General features: G+C 39.0%; 1 protein-coding gene across 1 annotated transcript; it reads left to right on the top strand.

Moving 5' to 3' along the window:
• Positions 1-223: 223 nt before the first annotated feature.
• LOC307069600 (serine/threonine-protein phosphatase 4 regulatory subunit 3B-like) lies at positions 224-2,668 on the top strand (the record flags this gene model as incomplete). The annotated part of the gene is made up of 1 exon (XM_079727983.1): positions 224-2,668. One exon carries the CDS (start codon positions 224-226, stop codon positions 2,666-2,668), a length of 2,445 nt encoding a protein of 814 aa, XP_079584109.1.
• Between the last annotated feature and the right edge of the window lie 17,704 nt (positions 2,669-20,372).

The raw sequence follows: 20,372 nt of genomic DNA, 5'->3' as shown, positions 1-20,372 counted from the left end.
AACCGCGAGCAGGCTCAGTGACTCACTGCTTCAATCGCAACACGGAAGGAGGGGCTCCAGGGATGTGAGTGAGTAGTGGGACTCCGGGGAAACCGGAGGAGCTGAGGAGCTGCCGGGGTCCCTGTGGCCACTATTTATCCACCATGTTCTATTACTATTTTCCCCACTAGCCACCTCAACTACTGTGCTGCCACCACAGAGCCAGCCGTCGTTGAGTCGGGGCATGGCAGAAGCGGGGACCCGCGCCGAGACCAGGGCTGGAGTGATGAGACCCGAGGTCGCCACGGTGGACAACCAGTGCTATGTAAAATTATATACCTGGATTGATGACCAACAATGGGTCATTCTGGGCACAGGGCACATCTCACTCACTTATGTGGAGGGGGCCCAGGCTGTGTTTCTGCAAGTTAGATCCGAGTCCGACAGCTCACTGATCTTGGAGTCAAAGATAAATCCAGACACGCACTATCAGAAAGAAGAAACGTTAATTACTTGGTTTGAGGCTGGGAACCATGGTATAAGGATACATTTCCAGGACACGGCAAGTTGTCATGAGGTCTGGAAAGCCATTTGCCAGGTTCAAGGTAAAGTCCCATGTGTCGAAGCGATACATGACATCGTGGATGAATCAGAAGACAAAGAGTGTGATGACTTGCCAAAAACTGGTGAACTGCTCGACCCGTCAAACTGCCAACTCAGTAAACTTGTACAGGTTGCTAACTTAGTTACCTTGGGTCTCACCTCACCTATGGATAAAGGAAGGCTGGCTGCGGTCTTCGAAAGGAAGGACTTTATTAAAACACTACTGCAGTTGTTCCACATTTTTGAGAACCTAGAGGATACTGAAGGCTTATACATTTTGCATGAAATTATTAAAGGAATCTTATTCCTCAACAAGACATCTTTGTTTGAGATCCTGTTTTCTGATGAGTGTATCATGGATGTGGTGGGATGCCTTGAATATGACCCTGCTTTGGCTCAGCCAAAAAGGCATAGGGAATTCTTAACCCAAATTGCAAAGTTCAGGGAAGTTATACCAATAACGGACTGTGAACTTCGACAAAAAGTACATCAGACATACAGGGTACAGTACATTCACGACATCCTTTTGCCGACAGCATCCAAGTTTGAAGACAATGTTCTTTCTAGGCTTGCATGTTTTATTATTTTTAACAAACTTGACCTAGTCCACATGTTTCTGGAAAAATACGAGTATTTGGCTGAAGTTTTTGCACAGATAAGGGATAAGACCACAGATGATGATAAACGGAGTGACCTGGTATTTTTTTTAAAGGAATTCTGTGCATTTTCTCAGCTATTACGTCCTGAAAGAAAGTGTGAACTAATCACAATACTGACAGAATTGGGAATTCTTCCTGCTCTTAAAATTGTAATGGGCATGGATGATTTGCGAATAAGGTCAGTTGCTACTGATATACTTGCTGATCTAGTGAAGTGTACTTCATCCATAGTCCAAAGATTTATGATGGAAGAAGCCCATCAAAGTGAAGATGGCAAACTTTTCATTAATTTAATAATTGAACAAATGATCTGTGATACTGACCCTGAGCTAGGAGGTGCTGCTCATTTAACGGAACTTCTTTGTGCTCTACTTGATCCAGGCAGCGTGCTGGCAAAGCCTAGAAAATTTCAAATAAATGAATTTCTAAATTTCTTCTATAGACATTGTATACATAACGTCATAGCACCACTTTTGTCAACTACTTCAGAAGATATATGTGAAGAGGATAATATAGTTGGATCTGACAAAAACAACAAAAATTGCCTCAATAATTACCAAACAGCACAGCTGCTTGCCTTAATTTTAGAGCTGCTCACATTTTGTGTGCAACATCACACGTATTACATAAAAACCTATATTTTGAGAAAAGACTTGCTAAGAAGAGTCTTGATCTTGATGAATTCAAAGCACACTTTCCTGGTCTTGTGTGCTGTTCGCTTTATGAGAAGGATGATTGGCCTTAAAGATGAACTTTATAATTTTTACATCATCGAGGGAAAACTTTTTAAGCCAGTTGTAAATGCCCTTCTGGCTAATGGAACTCGGAACAATATGTTGAATTCAGCTATTATTGAGCTGTTTGAATACATAAAAGAGGAAAATATCAAGTCTCTTGTTGCACATATAGTTGAAGAGTTTTATGAAACACTTGAGTCAATTGAATATGTTCAGACATTCAAAGGATTGAAGACTAAATATGAACAAGAGAAAAAGAAGCAGAATCAACTGTGGAAGATGTTGTATCCTGTACCGTATAGTAAGATATTTCGCAGAGGCGTCAGTGTCTTGAACGAGAAGGAAGAAATGAGTTTTGAAGAAAATTTAGAGGAAGGAAAAGCAGGTATGCCATCATCAGAAAGTGATTTTCAAGATCATTATGATAAATTTGTGGAGACTAAAAAAGCAAAAGAAAATGAAGACAAGGTAGATCTTCCCCCCAAAACATCTTTGGGTGGCTTCGAATTTACTTCATTCCATTCTGCTAGTGATGCTAGTGGAGCAGGTAACCCAAACGATAGCAGCATGGTGGACTTAGAGGATTATTCAGATGACAACGAAGAAGATAAAGGAGGTGAAACCCCGCCCCCCAGGAAAAAACTACATCTACCTCATAAAGTCTTAAGGGAAAACCCTCAACATTACTAAACTCTACATTACTAAAATTCTGTACGCATCAAAGCATTAATAAAATTCTGTAACATTAGCTGAAACATCTGAATCCAAATCTTTCTCATGTGAACTTACTGAATGATGAAATGATTATTTGTTGTTTTAGGAATACACTCTTTTTGTAGCTCTAACACAACAATCTCTCAGTTTTGCATAAGATGTGTCTCCTATGGCATAATAGTACATTTTAAATGGTCTCTTTTATTTTTGGAATTACAGGGTCACTTTTTCAATAAGTAGCAAAGATGCTCAGTGTTATCATCTAGGAGAATTTATTTCTGTAAAAACCAAACTTCCTAGAATTAAAAAAAAGACAGAAAAGAAAAAAGCTAACCAGAACCTGAGCGATAACTTCTTAGCAAGAAAAAGTCTTGTTTGAGGGGAGAAAACAGGTTGATAATATAATATTAATGTAGTTCTGTTTCAGGGTTATATATTAGAAACAACTGTTAACAGTATAACATTATTTGCCCAGTGGTTCTGGCTATGGTTTTCTTCTTTCAGTTGCCTTCTTTGAAATAAAAATTTACGTTCATGTTTATGTGGAAAGCAAAGTCAACTGTAATAAAAAATAAAGTTAAGCTATTCACATTTCTGTGAAGATTTGACAAAAATTCACCCTTATGAGTAATATTAGAGGGAAGTAACTTTTGTTATGTATTTTCATGAACAAAAAAGGAAGCTGGATTCAAAATGTGCTGTTCTTAGCATAATTTTTTGTTTGTTTAGATGAGATGTGAAGAATCGGTCCAGTAGTATTCTAAAATAGTGTTCTCTAAGATCTTGGGAGTGGGTAGAAAAGAATACTTTCAACTGCCTAAATTGTGAAAGATACTTGGAAGTCATTTCCTGATTCATTAATAAAGTTGTGTCTGTCTTCAGAGCAGTGGGTAACTTTTAAAGTGTAATTTACAGAGACTAACAATTTACAAAAAATAGTGCTGAATGAAGTGGCACTTGATATGTAGAAACCATTTTGGACAGTTTTTTAAGAAAAAGTTACTTAAGTGTCAAAGTACACACACAGTACATGAAGTTTTTTTCTATAAACAAACAGGAGTAATATGAAAGGTGCTTTATTAAAGAGTGAATGCAAGTGAATTTCTAATAATAAGTTGTAACAAAGAATTAAGTGGTTTTATTTTTAGAGGAGGAAGTTAACTGGGTCCATTTTTCCTGGAATTGCTTAAATTAAAGCAGTTTCTCCTACTTGAAGATTTTAGAGTTAATTTTAATTATGACCATGGTTTGAACAAGATGGACTGTCTGTGTAGATATGAAGTATAGTTTTCCAGAAGACAGATATTTCTCTTGTATTAAAAATACCACTTGTTGGGCTTCCCTGGTGGCGCAGTGATTGAGAGTCCGCCTGCCGATGCAGGGGACACGGGTTCGTGCCCCGGTCTGGGAAGATCCCACATGCCGCGGAGCGGCTGGGCCTGTGAGCCATGGCTGCTGAGCCTGCGCATCCGGAGCCTGTGCTTCACAACGGGAGAGGCCACAACAATGAGAGGCCCACATACCGCAAAAAAAAAAAAAAAAAAATACCACTTGTTCTGTACCATTTGCTGATATTTATGCTGAGCTATACAATTCAGGAATTAAAAAGTGACCCTGTAATTCCAAAAATAAAAGAGACCATTTAAAATGTACTATTATGCCATAGGGGACACATCTTATGCAAAACTGAGAGATTGTTGTGTTAGAGCTACAAAAAGAGTGTATTCCTAAAACAACAAATAATCATTTCATCATCAAATATAAAGTCTGCTAAAGTGTGGACATGACCTCAGGAGATATAATCAGACATTACTGAGGACGTGACAGGGGAATGTTATCTATAGTACACACATTTACATGCATACACAGAGTTTTATCTGAAAAAATATACTTAACTCTTTGTTTTGGTGGTAGTAGCTCCAGTTCCTTAGCAGAACAGATATTTACAACCAGACAGAGAAAAACAATTCTTTGGTGCTCTCTCTGCTTATTCTCTTCTCTTCAGCTAGTTTTAATCAGCCATAAAAAATGGACACTAGGAGAAAAAAAAATGAATATTTGCATTTCTTGTTGTATTGTCCCCAGTGAGTGTGTAAGGAAAGACGAGGGAGGGCATAGCTGTAATGGGAAGTTAATAAAAGGTAAAAATAAAAACAAGGAAAAAAGAAGAAAAGAAAAACAAAACAAAAGAAAAAAGGACAGGCATTCTCTTGAGCTGAGCTGTGTAACCTCCGTGAGCCCTTTTCTAGTCTCAGCAACCTAACGTTAGGGAAACAACACGACAAGCAAAATGGTGCAAAGGCAGTTTGCCTATCAGATGGCATAACCTACTATTAAGGGAACATTTAAGAGGGCAACAAAACACAGATGAGCAATCCTTACTGTCTGCACACTGAGTGAAAAATTGACCAAAATGTTCAGTCTCTGTAGAAAGTGTGTGTGAGAAGATACATGTCAAAAATGTTTACTTTCATCTTTAAGTTGTTAAGAAGTAATTTTAAAAGTCCCCTTAAGTGGATTATTTATGAAAAGAAGAAACAGTTTAGAATGGCCTTGTTCTTACAACAAAATTCAGGTGAGCATTTTTGAAGAGGTGCCCTGGATTTGTCAAGGTTTCTGCTTTAAACACGTGACTTCCAGTCACCTTTATGGCTTAGTGACTTTCTAAACACACCAACAAAGGGAGGGTGATATAACAAATAAAGCAAAAGCTTCATATTGAGACAGCCCTTGATGACAATGCAGGCTCCAATGCTTACCAGTTCCATGACCTTAGGCAATTTACTTATTTTCTCCTTTAGCCACAATCTCTGCATCTTGTCTTAAAAAATTAGAAACTATATATAAATTACTCAGAACATATTTAGTACTCAATAAATAACTTTCAAAACTCATTATCATCATCAGGAGCAGTATAATAATTTCCAAGAAGATGGAGGATAAAGCCAGGTATAAGCCCTTATATCACAAGTTATGCTCATAAATCAATAATCCTATATTCTTGATCAAATTGATAGCAACATGATACATTAAAAGCTAATGAGTTCAGTTCTGGTTGGCAGACAAGTCTATGTATATGTATCGTGCCTTGCTGAGAAACAACTGAAATAAAGAGCATAAAAGTAGACAGAAAAATAAACCTTCATAGCAATGAAGACAGTTGGGTGGAGTGGTGTCTGAGGTGTTAACCAAAGAGTGAGAGATGTCAGGAGTGAAGGATGGGATTGAAATTAGAAAAGTAGGAGGGAAGATGGGGAGGGCATCGAAGATTTGTAAAAGAGGCAGGAGTCACTGAGCCCTGTTCCCCTTGTCCCATCCCAGCAAGCAGGTAGTCAACTAGAATGTGTCCCTAGATAACAGCCCGAATGTCCTTGCCCTACAGCCCCTGAGATAACAGGCAAAGCTGAAGGCCCTGTTATGGATGTTGTTGCCTCAGAGTTAAGCCCTTCTCTTTGGGGTGTTGGAGGATCCAGGATGCTGAAAGCTTACCACCCGGAGGTGCAAGTTCGTGTTTTCAGGAGAGAGACATGTTAATGCGTGGCTCCCACCCAGGAAGTACAATCGCAAGACCACAAATGGAGCCCATGGAAAGAAAATCTTTACAACTGGCAGGCCTGTCAGGTGGTCCCAACACCAGTCAGGGAACACAGTTTGAGGATGCTAGCAGGTCAGCCTTCAAGTTCCCAGTTCAGTCACAAAAACAGCCTAGTCCTTGTTTTGGAGGGTTTGCTAAGTGCAGTCAATCCAATTTTCTTGTTTGTCCATGCCACCAGCATGGTGGCATGACCTTAGTCCACCCCATGGAATGACTGAGATTAGGAGTCAAATGACATCCAGAGGGGTGTGTGTGATCATCCCCTGCTTCTCCTGATAGATCTATCAGTAAGGTTAAGGGGAAGGGTGGTCAGAGCTGCTTAGCTGGGGCTGGCAGACCCATCAGTCAGTTAAACTGAAGACGCCTGCAAGAGTTTGAGGGAGCTGCACCAGAATGTTTCCCTTGGGGAGGAAGTCTCCAGAGGCAGCTCTGAACTACATGGGTCCTTAATGCCCCTTCCTCCCCTGTGCAACCCTGGGTTCTGGATTGTTGCTCTTCCTCTGCCTCCACAATACCTGAGTGCCCCTTTGTGGTAACTATAATGTTGCCCCTTTTTCCGTTCATTCCCTACTCTCACCCAAACTTTTTATCTAGAAGGATCAGGTGTGAGAGGCACAGGACATTTGTATAAAACCAGAATTAAGTTTGAATCATGTAGGTCCCATTTTTGCGCTGCTGCCACCATGGCTATACCGCCAGGCTGGTCTGGGGAAAGAAATATGCATCACGCCCCGAAGTGGTCATGACAGAACCCTACCTTTTCAAAAGAGGCCTATATAATTTCCCGTCCCTTTAGTCCTGATTTAATGACCAAATTGCCTTACTCTGATGTAGGGCTTCTCAACGTCACAGCTGTTGACGTTTGGGGCCAGATCATTCATGGTTGTAGGAGGCTTTCCTGTGCACTGCAGGATATTTAGCAGCATTCCTGACATCTACCCACGAGGTGCCAGCAGCACACCCTCAGCTGTGACAACCAAAAATGTATCCAGAAGATGCTATATATCCCTCAAGGGGGCAAAATCACCCTTGACTGTGAACCTCTAGTCCAAAGATGTGTGGAGCTTACTTCAAGGGCTTCTCTTACTTTGTCGATATCGGGTCCACATCCAGTAGGCTGAGTCATCTTCTCTTTTTACCCTCTACCTGAAAGACCCCAGTACATACAAGGGTCAGGTACATAACGTACTTTCATAGAAAGAGAACGGACTTTGCTTGGAATCACAGAGATCCCAGTTCTGCTTTTCATTACAAGTGTAATCAGGGCATCTTATTTGACACCTCTAATCTCAGTTTTCTTATCTGTAATGTATGGCTAACCACACTGTTATGGCTGAATTGTGTCCGCCAAAATTCATATGTTGAAGTCCTAACTCCCAGTACCTCATATGGGACTATATTTGGAGACTTGGTCTTAAAAGAGATAAGTTAAAATGTGGTTATTAGGGTGGACCCAACTCCAATATAACTGGTTTCTTTAAAAGAAAGAAATTTGGACACAGACATACATACAGAGGGAAGACCATGTGAAGACACAAGGAAAAGATGGCCACCTACAAACCAAGGAAATGGGCCTCAGAAGAAACCAACTCTGCTGACACTTTGATCTTAGACTTCCAGCCTCCAGAACTGTGAGGAAACAAATTTCTGTTGTTTAAGCCCCCCAAGTCTGTGGTACTTTGTAACGGCAGCCTTAGCAAACTAATACAAATATCTAATAGGAAGAAGTTTTGCAAAAATGAAAGAATACATATCTTATGAATATCACAGAGTTATTATGATAATAAGTTCGAAAATGAGATATGACAATAGCAACTCTTTATTAAGTATGTGTTATATGTCAAGCACACCTTCTTAGGCAATTTACCTACATTATTTCTAATTTCACAATAAACCTGCAAGGTTGATGTGATGATCAGGAGAGTGCACTTTGTAGAGAAGGAGAATGATTGAGTAAACCAAAGGGCCTCAGCCACTGTGCTCTGCAACCATTGCCCCTCTTTCTCCCAGGCCGCACTTGCTAGCCAGTGGTTAGCACTGCGTGGGTACTAAAACAGGCTTGTTCCTGGAAGAAGAGAAACTCCTCTGACTGGAGACTTTGACTTGAGGACTTTCTGAAGGCCTTCCTGAGCATTCGTAAGCTGCATGGTGATCTAGGATGCTGCCATCATTCTCTCTCTCCGTCACTTGACGTCAGAGTGTATCATGATCCGACGGCTCTTCCAACATTCTCCAGCTTGCTCTCCATTGCCTCTCATTAGTTTTTCCCCTAATAAAATCCTTGCATGCTAAATCTTCTTATGCTGACTGTTTCTTGGAGAACCTGGACTAACACAGTATGTATTTTGACTCTATTTTACAGGAGAAATAGAGGCACACAGAAGTGTGTTCCCAGAGTTGCATAACTAGTATTAGTGAGACTATTCAGATATGTTTGTCTAACTCCGTAGACTGATTCTGCTACATATAATGTGTCTTGAAATATATGGTGAAAGTACTTTAAACATTAAAACCATTATATGCACCTACCATATAATATATATATTTATTAATAATAAAGTAGAAATCTGAAATCAATATCTCATGTCTTTGAACAATCTATGCACATAAATAGTAACAATGTCCCTCTTTCTGCTTTACCCACACTTCCAAATGTTAAGCTAACACTGCTTGAATTCTCCTCCATGAAACACTGTACTGTGCAAACCACTGTCATCACACTTACCACAAGAGTTGCTAAAGAGGTGACTGGTGAAATTTTCCCTCTTGCCTCAGAAGTCAAGACAGATAAAATAGCTAACTTTCACTGGGTGCTAAGCAACATGCAACTAAATACTTTATATGGGTGGTGGGACACATTGACATTAACCTTGGCGGTCCGTATCACCACTTCTCATGCATTCGCCCATGCTAGAATTTAGTTGGTAATCTGAGAAAACTGGCTGGCATAGGGACTTACTTGATGTACTGAGATTAAATTTCAGCCCCATTGAAGAACGGAGGCTGGAAATAGAAATTATGTCCAATATACAACTTGAAATTAAACGCCTTGCATTTCAGAGTGTGTAGACTGAGTTTCCTAACCACTAGATTTGCACCAACTCCTGTTCCTTTCTACCCTTCTATTGGATTGTTTTCATGTTTGTTTGTTTCTCTTTTCCCCTTTATTGCTTTCCGAGGCATTTTTTCAATTCTAATCTGGTAATTCGTTACCTTTAAATTGTAACATGCACACTTTATTTTATAAAGACTAAATTTAATCAGTCTCTCCTTCCCTGGAATAATTAAAGGAAATTGTTTTATATGCATCATCTCTCTATAGTATTTCATGTGATTGCTGTTCTGCTATATTTGCCACTTATAGCTGTTTTCACTAGAAGGTTTTTCGTCTCCAAACTGTTGGAATCAGAAGCAAGCCAAATTTGAGATACATTATTTCCTGCTCTCACTGCAATGACTAAAGTAAACAATTATGCAGGTAGTATTTGGAGAACACTGCAGAAAACTACTTTGGTTGGAGAGTTACTAGGGCAACCCTTCAGAAAAAGAGGACCTTATGGGATGAGGAGCCTGATAAGCTACCCAATGATATTGGGTTGTTTCTGCTGTACACATTAGGTACCTGAAATCTAACATCTATCATTCCTACAGTTTGCTCAGGAGCTCATCCTTATCAGTTTGATGAACATGAATTTGGTGTTCAACGGATTTTATATGAATATACTCATAACAAATTCATATTATAGTTATGTGTGTATGTACATAAAATATATACTTTACTATGTAACATTAATAGACATTTACTCTTTGTCTTTTCCATTCTTCCTCCATTTCCCTGAGAATTAAATTTCCAATAGGAAATTCAACTTCCAATTCTTAGCCAAGCACTTGGAGTGAGATTGACCCTACCCCATCACCAGCCCCAGGGACGTATTAGTGTATGTATTCCTTGACATTTGCCACTGATATATGGATAGATATACAACAAAGACAGAGCAAATGAAATGCATAAGTTCTAGGAATTCTACTTTCTTCTTCTATGAGAAATGTGTCGCTTTGGGAGCTTGTGGCAGCCATAATTTGAGAACAAGGGCAAAAACATACTGCAGAAGAAACCAGTAGCAAAGAAGCAAGGCAGATACTTGTATAGAGAGAAATCCATCTACAATATTAATTAATATTAATAATCAATATTAATCCATCTACAATATTAATCCCTAAATCAAGCTACACCTAAAGCTTTACTTTTGGATTATTGAATAACCAGAAAAAATATTTCCTTTGTAATTTAAGCTGATTTACATTGGGTTTTCTATTATTTGACATATCCTGAGAATATTACAGGTGAACTCTGTTTAAGTGTCAAAGATAAAAATTAACTACAATGCTATTTTAACAGCTTCAGGGCACAGAGAAAAAGAACGTCCAAACACTTCAAAAATTGGATTGGAATTTTACTAGAAAGAAAACAAACAAACAAGGAGATTCCTCAAAGAAAATTTTAATTCATATTGAAGCAAGTTCCTAAATAAAATACCACCAGTTGTAGTCTATCAGTATATCATGACTATTTTTCTAGTGAGTAAGGAGGTTTTTTTTTGTTTTTTTCTACTTACAAAGTTATAATTTATTAAATTTCTGTAAGTCATACTTAGCTTGAGGGGAAGGGTTTCTTTATATCTGGAAAACACAGATTAAAAACCAGCGATATTTCAGGCACCCCTCCCCTTGCCAAATTGCAACCATATTCATCAGTTCACTCGGTCCTATGTGACTAATTCTGGATCTTAATCTTTTTTTTATTATTATTATTAGTTTCTGCTTTATAACAAAGTGAATCAGTCATACATATACATCTGTTCCCACATCCCTTCCCTCTTGCGTCTCCCTCCCCCCCACCCTCCCTATCCCACCCCTCCAGGCGGTCACAAAGCACCGAGCTGATCTCCCCTATGCGGCTGCTTCCCACTATCTATCTACCTTACGTTTGGTACAGTATATATGTCCATGCCTCTCTCTTGCTTTGTCACAGCTTACCCTTCCCCCTCCCCATATCCTCAAGTCCATTCTCAAGTAGGTCTGTGTCTGTTTTACCCCTAGGTTCTTCATGATATTTTTTTTTCTTAAATTCCATATATATGTGTTAGCATACGGTATTTGTCTTTCTCTTTCTGACTTACTTCACTCTGTATGACAGACTCTAGGTCTATCCACCTCATTACAAATAGCTCAGTTTCATTTCTTTTTATGGCTGAGTAATATTCCATTGTATATATGTGCCACATCTTCTTTATCCATTCATCCGATGATGGACACTTAGGTTGTTTCCATCTCCGGGCTGTGGTGAATAAAGCTGCAATGAACATTTTGGTATATGTCTCTTTGTGAATTATGGTTTTCTCAGGGTATATGCCCAGTATTGGGATTGCTGGGTCATATGGTAGTTCTATTTGTAGTTTTTTAAGGAACCTCCATACTGTTCTCCATAGTGGCTGTACCAATTCACATTCCCACCAGCAGTGAAAGAGTGTTCCCTTTTTTCCACACCCTCTGGCATTTATTGTTTCTAGATTTTTTGATGATGGCCATTCTGACTGGTGTGAGATGATATCTCATTGTAGTTTTGATTTGCATTTCTCTAATGATTAAAGAAGTTGAGCATTCTTTCATGTGTTTGTTGGCAGTCTGTATATCTTCTTTGGAGAAATGCCTATTTAAGTCTTCGGCCCATTTTTGGATTGGGTTGTTTGTTTTTTTGCTATTGAGCTGCATGAGCTGCTTATAAATTTTGGAGCTTAATCCTTTGTCAGTTGCTTCATTTGCAAATATTTTCTCCCATTCTGAGGGTTGTCTTTTGGTCTTGTTTATGGTTTCCTTTGCTGTGCAAAAGCTTTGAAGTTTCATTAGGTCCCATTTGTTTATCTTTGCTTTTATTTCCATTTCTCTAGGAGGTGGGTCCAAAAGGATCTTGCTGTGATTTATGTCATAGAGTGTTCTGCCTATGTTTTCCTCTAAGAGTTTGATAGTTTCTGGCCTTACATTTAGGTCTTTAATCCATTTTGAGCTTATTTTTGTGTATGGTGTTAGGGAATGATCTAATCTCATACTTTTCCATGTCCCTGTCCAGTTTTCCCAGCACCACTTATTGAAGAGGCTGTCCCTTCTCCACTGTACATTCCTGCCTCGTTTATCAAAGATAAGTTGACCATATGTGCGTGGGTTTATCTCTGGGCTTTCTATCCTGTTCCATTGATCTATCTTTCTGTTTTTGTGCCAGTACCACACTGTCTTGATTACTGTAGCTTTGTAGTATAGTCTGAAGTCAGGGAGCCTGATTCCTCCAGCTCCATTTTTCGTTCTCAAGATTGCTTTGGCTATTCGGGGTCTTTTGTTTTTCCAAACAAATTTTGAAATTTTTTGTTCTAGTTCTGTGAAAACTGACAGTGGTAGTTTGATAGGGATTGCATTGAATCTGTAGATTGCTTTGGGTAGTAGAGTCATTTTCACAATATTGATTCTTCCAATCCAGGAACATGGTATATCTCTCCATCTATTTGTATCATCTTTAATTTCTTTCATCAGTGTCTTATAATTTTCTGCATACAGATCTTTTGTCTCCTTAGGTAGGTTTATTCCAAGATATTTTATTCTTTTTGTTGCAATGGTAAATGGGAGTGTTTCCTTGATTTCACTTTCAGATTTTTCATCATTAGTGTACAGGAATGCCAGAGATTTCTGTGCATGAATTTTGTATCCTGCTACTTTACCGAATTCATTGATTAGCTCTAGTAGTTTTCTGGTAGCATCTTTAGGATTCTCTATGTATATTATCATGTCATCTGCAAACAGTGACAGCTTTACTTCTTCTTTTCCAAGTTGGATTCCTTTTATTTCCTTTTCTTCTCTGATTGCTGTGGCTAAAACTTCCAAAACTATGTTGAATAAGAGTGGTGAAAGTGGGCAACCTTTTCTTGTTCCTGATCTTAGTGGAAATGGTTTCAGTTTTTCACCATTGAGGATGATGTTGGCTGTGGGTTTGTCATATATGGCCTTTATTATGTTGAGGAAAGTTCCCTCTATGCCTACTTTCTGCAGGGTTTTTATCATAAATGGGTGTTGAATTTTGTCGAAAGCTCTCTCTGCATCTATTGAGATGATCATATGGTTTTTCTCCTTCAATTTGTTTATATGGTGTATCAAATTGATTGATTTGCGTATATTGAAGAATCCTTGCATTCTTGGAATAAACCCCACTTGATCATGGTGTATGATCCTTTTAATGTGCTGTTGGATTCTGTTTGCTAGTATTTTGTTGAGGATTTTTGCATCTATGTTCATCAGTGATATTGGCCTGTAGTTTTCTTTCTTTGTGACATCCTTGCCTGGTTTTGGTATCAAGGTGATGGTGGCCTCGTAGAATGAGTTTGGGAGTGCTCCTCCCTCTGCTATATTTTGGAAGAGTTTGAGAAGGATAGGTGTTAGCTCTTCTCTAAATGTTTGATAGAATTCGCCTGTGAAGCCATCTGGTCCTGGGCTTTTGTTTGTTGGAAGATTTTTTATCACAGTTTCAATTTCAGTGCTTGTGATTGGTCTATTCATATTTTCTATTTCTTCCTGATTCAGTCTTGGCAGGTTGTGCATTTCTAAGAATTTGTCCATTTCTTCCATGTTGTCCATTTTATTGGCATAGAGTTGCTTGTAATAATCTCTCATGATCTTTTGTATTTCTGCAGTGTCAGTTGTTACTTCTCCTTTTTCATTTCTAATTCTATTGATTTGAGTATTCTCCCTTTTTTTCTTGATGAGTCTGGCTAATGGTTTATCAATTTTGTTTATCTTCTCAAAGAACCAGCTTTTAGTTTTATTGATCTTTGCTATCGTTTCCTTCATTTCTTTTTCATTTATTTCTGATCTGATCTTTATGATTTCTTTCCTTCTGCTAACTTTGGGGGTTTTTTTGTTCTTCTTTCTCTAATTGCTTTAGGTGCAGGGTCAGGTTGTTTACTCGAGATGTTTCCTGTTTCTTAAGGTGGGATTGTATTGCTATAAACTTCCCCCTTAGAACTGCTTTTACTGCGTCCCATAGGTTTTGGGTCATCGTGTCTCCATTGTCATTTGTTTCTAGATATTTTTTAATTTCCTCTTTGATTTCTTCAGTGATCACTTCGTTATTGAGTAGTGTATTGTTTAGCCTCCATGTGTTTGTATTTTTTACAGATCTTTTCCTGTAATTGATGTCTAGTCTCATAGCACTGTGGTCGGAAAAGATACTTGATAAAATTTCAATTTTCTTAAATTTACCAAGGCTTGATTTGTTACCCAAGGTATGATCTATCCTGGAGAATGTTCCATGAGCACTTGAGAAAAATGTGTATTCTGTTGTTTTTGGATGGAATGTCCTATAAATATCAATTAAGTCCATCTTGTTTAATGTATCATTTAAAGCTAGTGCTTCCTTATTTATTTTCATTTTGGATGATCTGTCCATTGGTGAAAGTGGGGTGTTAAAGTCCCCTACTATGATTGTGTTACTGTCAATTTCTCTTTTTATGGCTGTTAGTTTTTGCCTTATGTATTGAGGTGCTCCTATGTTGGGTGCATAAATATTTACAATTGTTATATCTTCTTCTTGGATTGATCCCTTGATCATTATGTAGTGTCCTTCTTTGTCTCTTCTAATAGTCTTTATTTTAAAGTCTATTTTGTCTGATATAAGAATTGCTACTCCAGCTTTCTTTTGATTTCCATTTGCACGGAATATCCTTTTCCATCCCCTTACTTTCAATCTGTATGTGTCTCTAGGTCTGAAGTGGGTCTCTTGTAGACAGCATATATATGGGTCTTGTTTTTGTATCCATTCAGCCAATCTGTGTCTTTTGGTGGGAGCATTTAGTCCACTTACATTTAAGATAACTATCGATATGTATGTTCCTATTCCCATTTTGTTAATTGTTTTGGGTTCGTTATTGTAGGTCTTTTCCTTCTGTTGTGTTTCTTGCCTAGAGAAGTTCCTTTAGCATTTGTTGTAAAGCTGGTTTGGTGGTGCTGAACTCTCTCAGCTTTTGCTTGTCTGTAAACGTTTTAATTTCTCCATCAAATCTGAATGAGATCCTTGCTGGGTAGAGTAATCTTGGTTGCAGGTTTTTCTCCTTCATCACTTTAAATATGTCCTGCCACTCCCTTCTAGCTTGTAGAGTTTCTGCTGAGAGATCAGCTGTTAACCTGATGGGGATTCCCTTGTGTGTTATTTGTTGTTTTTCCCTTGTTGCTTTTTTTTTTTTTTTTTTTTTTTTTTTTTTTTTTTTTTTTTTTTTTGCGATACACGGGCTTCTCACTGTTGTGGCCTCTCCCGTTGCGGAGCACAGGCTCCGGACGCCCAGGCTCAGCGGCCATGGCTCACGGGCCCAGCCGCTCCGCGGCATGTGGGATCTTCCCAGACCGGGGCACGAACCTGTGTCGCCTGCATCGGCAGGCGGACTCTCAACCACTGCGCCACCAGGGAAGCCCCCTTGTTGCTTTTAATATGATTTCTTTGTGTTTAATTTTTGACAGTTTGATTAATATGTGTCTTGGCGTATTTCTCCTTGGATTTATTCTGTATGGGACTCTCTGTGCCTCCTGGACTTGGTTAACTATTTCCTTTCCCATATTAGGGAAGTTTTCAACTATAATGTCTTCAAATAGTTTCTCAGTCCCTTTCTTTTTCTCTTCTTCTTCTGGAACCCCTATAATTCGAATGTTGGTGCGTTTAATGTTGTCCCAGAGGTCTCTGAGACTGTCCTCAGTTCTTTTTATTCTTTTTTCTTTATTCTGCTCTGCAGCAGTTATTTCCACTATTTTATCTTTCACGTCACTTATCCATTCTTCTGCCTCAGTTATTCTGCTATTGATCCCATCTAGAGTATTTTTCATTTCATCTATTGTGTTTATAATCGATGCTTGATTCATCTTTAGTTCTTCTAGGTCCTTGTTAACTGTTTCTTGCATTTTGTCTATTCTATTTCCACGATTTTGGATCTTGGAAATAGAATCTTGGATCATCTTTACTATCATTATTCTGAATTCTTTTTCAGGTAGACTGCCTATTACCTCTTCATTTGTTAGGTCTGGTAGGTTTTTATCTTGCTCCTTCACCTGCTGTGTGTTTTTCTGTCTTCTCATTTTGCTTATCTTACTGTGTTTGGGCTCTCCTTTTTGCAGGCTGCAGGTTCGTAGTTCCCGTTGTTTTTGGTGTCTGTCCCCAGTGGCTAAGGTTGTTTCAGTAGGTTTTGTAGGCTTCCTGGTGGGGGGGACTAGTGCCTGTGTTCTGGTGGTTGAGGCTTGTTCTTGTCTTTCTGGTGGTCAGGTCCACGTCTGGTGGTGTGTTTTGGGGTGCCTGTGGCCTTATTATGTTTTAGGCAGCCTCTCTGCTAATGGGTGGGGTTGTGTTCCTGTCTTTCTAGTTGCTTGGCATAGGGTGACCAGCACTGTAGCTTGCCGGTCGTTGACTGAAGCTGGGTGCTGGTGTTGAGATGGAGATCTCTGGGAGATTTTTGCCGCTTGATATTATGTGGAGCTGGGAGGTCTCTTGTGGACCCGTGTCCTGAAGTTGGCTCTCCCACTTCAGAGGCACAGCACTGACTCCTGGCTGCAGCACCAAGAGCCTTTCATCTACCCAGCTCAAAATAAAAGGGAGAAAATGTAGAAAGGAAGAATTAGTAGAAGAAAGAAAGAGAGAGAGAAAGAAAGGAAGGAAGGAAGAAAGAAAGGAGGGAGGGGGGAAGGACGGAAGGAAAGAAAGAAAGAAACACAGGAGGGAGGGAGGAACGTAAGAAAAAGAAAGAGAGAAAGGAAGGAAGAAGGGAGGAAGGAAGGCAAGAAAGAATGAAAGAAAGAAAGGAGGGAGGGAGGGAGGAAGGTAAGAAAGAAAGGAGGGGTGGAGGGCGGAGGGAGGAAGGGAAGGTAGGAAAAAAGAAAGAGAGAAGATAAAGTAAAATAGAATAAAGTATGATAAAATATAGTAGCGTTATTAAAATAAAAAAGTAAGTAATTTAAAAAAAAAACGGACGGATAGAACCCTGGGACAAATGGTGGAAGCAAAGCTATACAGAGAAAATCTCACACACAAGCATACACATACACATTCACAAAAAGAGAACAGGGGGAAAAAATCGTAAATCTTGCTCTCAAAGTCCACCTCCTCAATTTGGGATAATTTGTTGTAAAAAGAGGAAAAGGGGAAAAAGTCTTAAATTTTGCTCTCAAAGTCCACCTCTTCAATTTGGGATAATTCGTTATAAAAAGAGGAAAAGGGGGAAAAATCTTAAATCTTGTCCTCAAAGTCCACCTTCTCAATTTGGGATGATTCGTTGTCTCTTCATGTATTCCACAGATGCAGGGTACATCAAGTTGATTGTGGAGCTTTAATCCACTGCTTCTGAGGCTGCACAGAGAGATTTCTCTGTCTCTTCTTTGTTCTCACAGCTCCTGGGTCTCAGCTTTGGATTTGGCCCCGCCTCTGCGTGTGGGTCGCCGGAGGGCGTCTGTTCTTCACTCAGACAGGACGGGTTTAAAGGAGCCGCTGATTCGGGGGCTCTGGCTCACTCGGGCCAGGGGGCAGGGAGGGGCATGGAGTGCGGGGTGAGCCTGCGGCGGCAGCGGCCAGCGTGACGTTGCACCAGCCCGAGGCGCTCCGTGCGGTTTCCCGGGGAAGCCGTCCCTGGATCCCGGGACCCCGGCAGTGGCGGGCTGCACAGACTCCCCGGAAGGGGGGTGTGGACAGTGACTTGCACTTGCACACAGTTGTCGTGGCGGTGGCAGCAGCAGCCCTAGCGTCCCATGCCCGTCTCCGGGGTCCACGCCTTTATCCGCGGCTTGCGCCCGTCTCTGGAGCTCCTTTAAGCAGCGCTCTTAATCCCCTCTCCTCGCGCACCAGGAAACAATGAGGGAAGAAAAAGTCTCTTGCCTCTTCGGTAGCACCAGTCTTTTTCCCGGACTCCCTCCGGGCTAGCCGTGGTGCACTAACCCCTTCAGGCTCTCTTCCCGCCGCCAGCCCCAGTCCTCTCAAATAAGGAGTTTTTTTAATGAATATTACAAATAAAAATATTCATCTCGTAGAACACTAAATAATTATAAAATTTAATACCCATTTCTGATAAAAAGTTAACACTTTCTTAACTGTGTGTAGCATGTATCCATAGAGCTGATATGTAGCCAGTACGTACATACTGGTAAGGAATACTAGGTAGTGTACAATTTGACTGGTTGCTCAGTGCTCATTGATAGAGGTCAAAGTCTGTTGGGTAGATGCTGTAGTATGTTTTGAATTTCATTCCATTATACAAACTGATGTGTGTTTATGTGTGTGTATTAATGTAAAATATGTTCTATATATATATGAAAATCAGAATCATATTTAATGGTGAATCTTTAGGGAAATATCTATTATAGTCAAGAAAGAGCAAGATAAAAATGCCACTAACCAGTCATTATTTTACATTGAACTGTTGCTCCTAGCCTATCCAATTAGATAAGAAAGATAGAAAAGAGAGCTATAAATTTTGGGAAGAAGAAAGACATATTATCTTTTCCAGATTTTATTATTGTATACTTTGAAGATCCAAAAGATCTGAAAAACAAAAAGACAATTCAGTAAGGGTGTTGATTATACAATTAGTAAATGACAGCCAGTAACTTTCCCTTATCTTTTCCTTTAAGCACAGTAGCTACTTAAAATTAAATGTCTATAATAAATATAAGAAATGTGTAAAACCTATATGAATAAAGCCTTAAAGTTTCTTAAGACACATTAAATCCTTTACTAAGATTTTTAATAAAAATCCTTTAATAATAACGTGACTTGATTTTGGACAGGAAATTAGCATTGTGAAGAATTCCATTTTCCAAACATAAGTTCATTAATGTAATGCAATCCAAGGAAAAGTACTATGAGGATTTCATTTTTTTAATATAAGATTATTCTGAAATTTATCTAGAGATATTACTAGTTGAGAGTAACATGGACTTTTATGAAAAAAAATGTTAGAGGATGACTTCTACTAGATATCAAAATATGTAAGTCCAATTTAATAAAAACCTTATTTTACTGGTGCAGCAAGAAAGAAACATTTCAGTGAGAAGAATAAAATTTAGAGATATATTTATGGGGTTTCTCATATGCTAAATATGGGGTAAGCTAAGTTATGCAAACATGGTGTTGGTTCAGCAGTCTAGACACTAACAGAAAAATGAGACTTTATCTTACATTATTAAAATAAATTTTACAGAAATACAATATTTCAAGAAAATAAATCACAAAACTACTACTTTATTTTGTGCAGATTTTACTAATCATAGGTGGTAAAGACTTCTTTTTTTATAATGACAGGAAATCCAAGTGGTGACAAAGGGAAAGCCTGATATATTTGATGACACAAAAATATTCTGTGGTAGTGGGAAATAAGCCAAATATATATCTGTTTTTCAATGGGTTATACTTTCTTTTTTACAATCAAAGAAGAAAAACATAAATGACTAAATTTACTGGTAGAAAAAACATAAATTAGCAGTTCACAGAAAATGAAATACCAAAAACCAGTAAACTTGTAATCCTGTAGTCTGTGGCAAGCTGAAAAAGATACGCTCCCCCAAAGATATTTACATCTTAATCTCTGGAACCTGTGAATATTACTGTATATAAATAACAGTATTTGCAGATGTGATTAAATTCAGAATTTGGGGATGGGAAGATTTTCCTGGGTAATACAGGTTGGCCCTAAATGCAATCCCATGTATCCTTACAAGAGGAAGGCAGAGGGAGATTTGACACACGTACAGAGGAAAAGATAATGTAAAAGCTGAGCAGAGAAAGATTCGAAGTCTTAGCCTTGAAAATTGGGATATTGTGGCCACAAGCCAAAGCATGCCAGCAGTCACCAGAAGCTGGAAGAGGCAAGAAACAGATTTTCTCCTAGAGCCTCTGGAGAGAATGCAGCCCTGCTGACACATTGATTTCCCCCCATGATGCTAATTTTTGAACTTTTGTCCTCCAGAACTGTGAGAGAATTTTTTTGGTTTTTTGTTATTTATTTATTTTGGCCATGCTGC

The sequence above is a fragment of the Hyperoodon ampullatus genome (genome assembly GCF_949752795.1).
Source record: "Hyperoodon ampullatus genome assembly, chromosome: X".
NCBI classification, from domain to species: domain Eukaryota; kingdom Metazoa; phylum Chordata; class Mammalia; order Artiodactyla; family Ziphiidae; genus Hyperoodon; species Hyperoodon ampullatus.
This window is presented reverse-complemented; position numbering and strand designations above follow the sequence as displayed.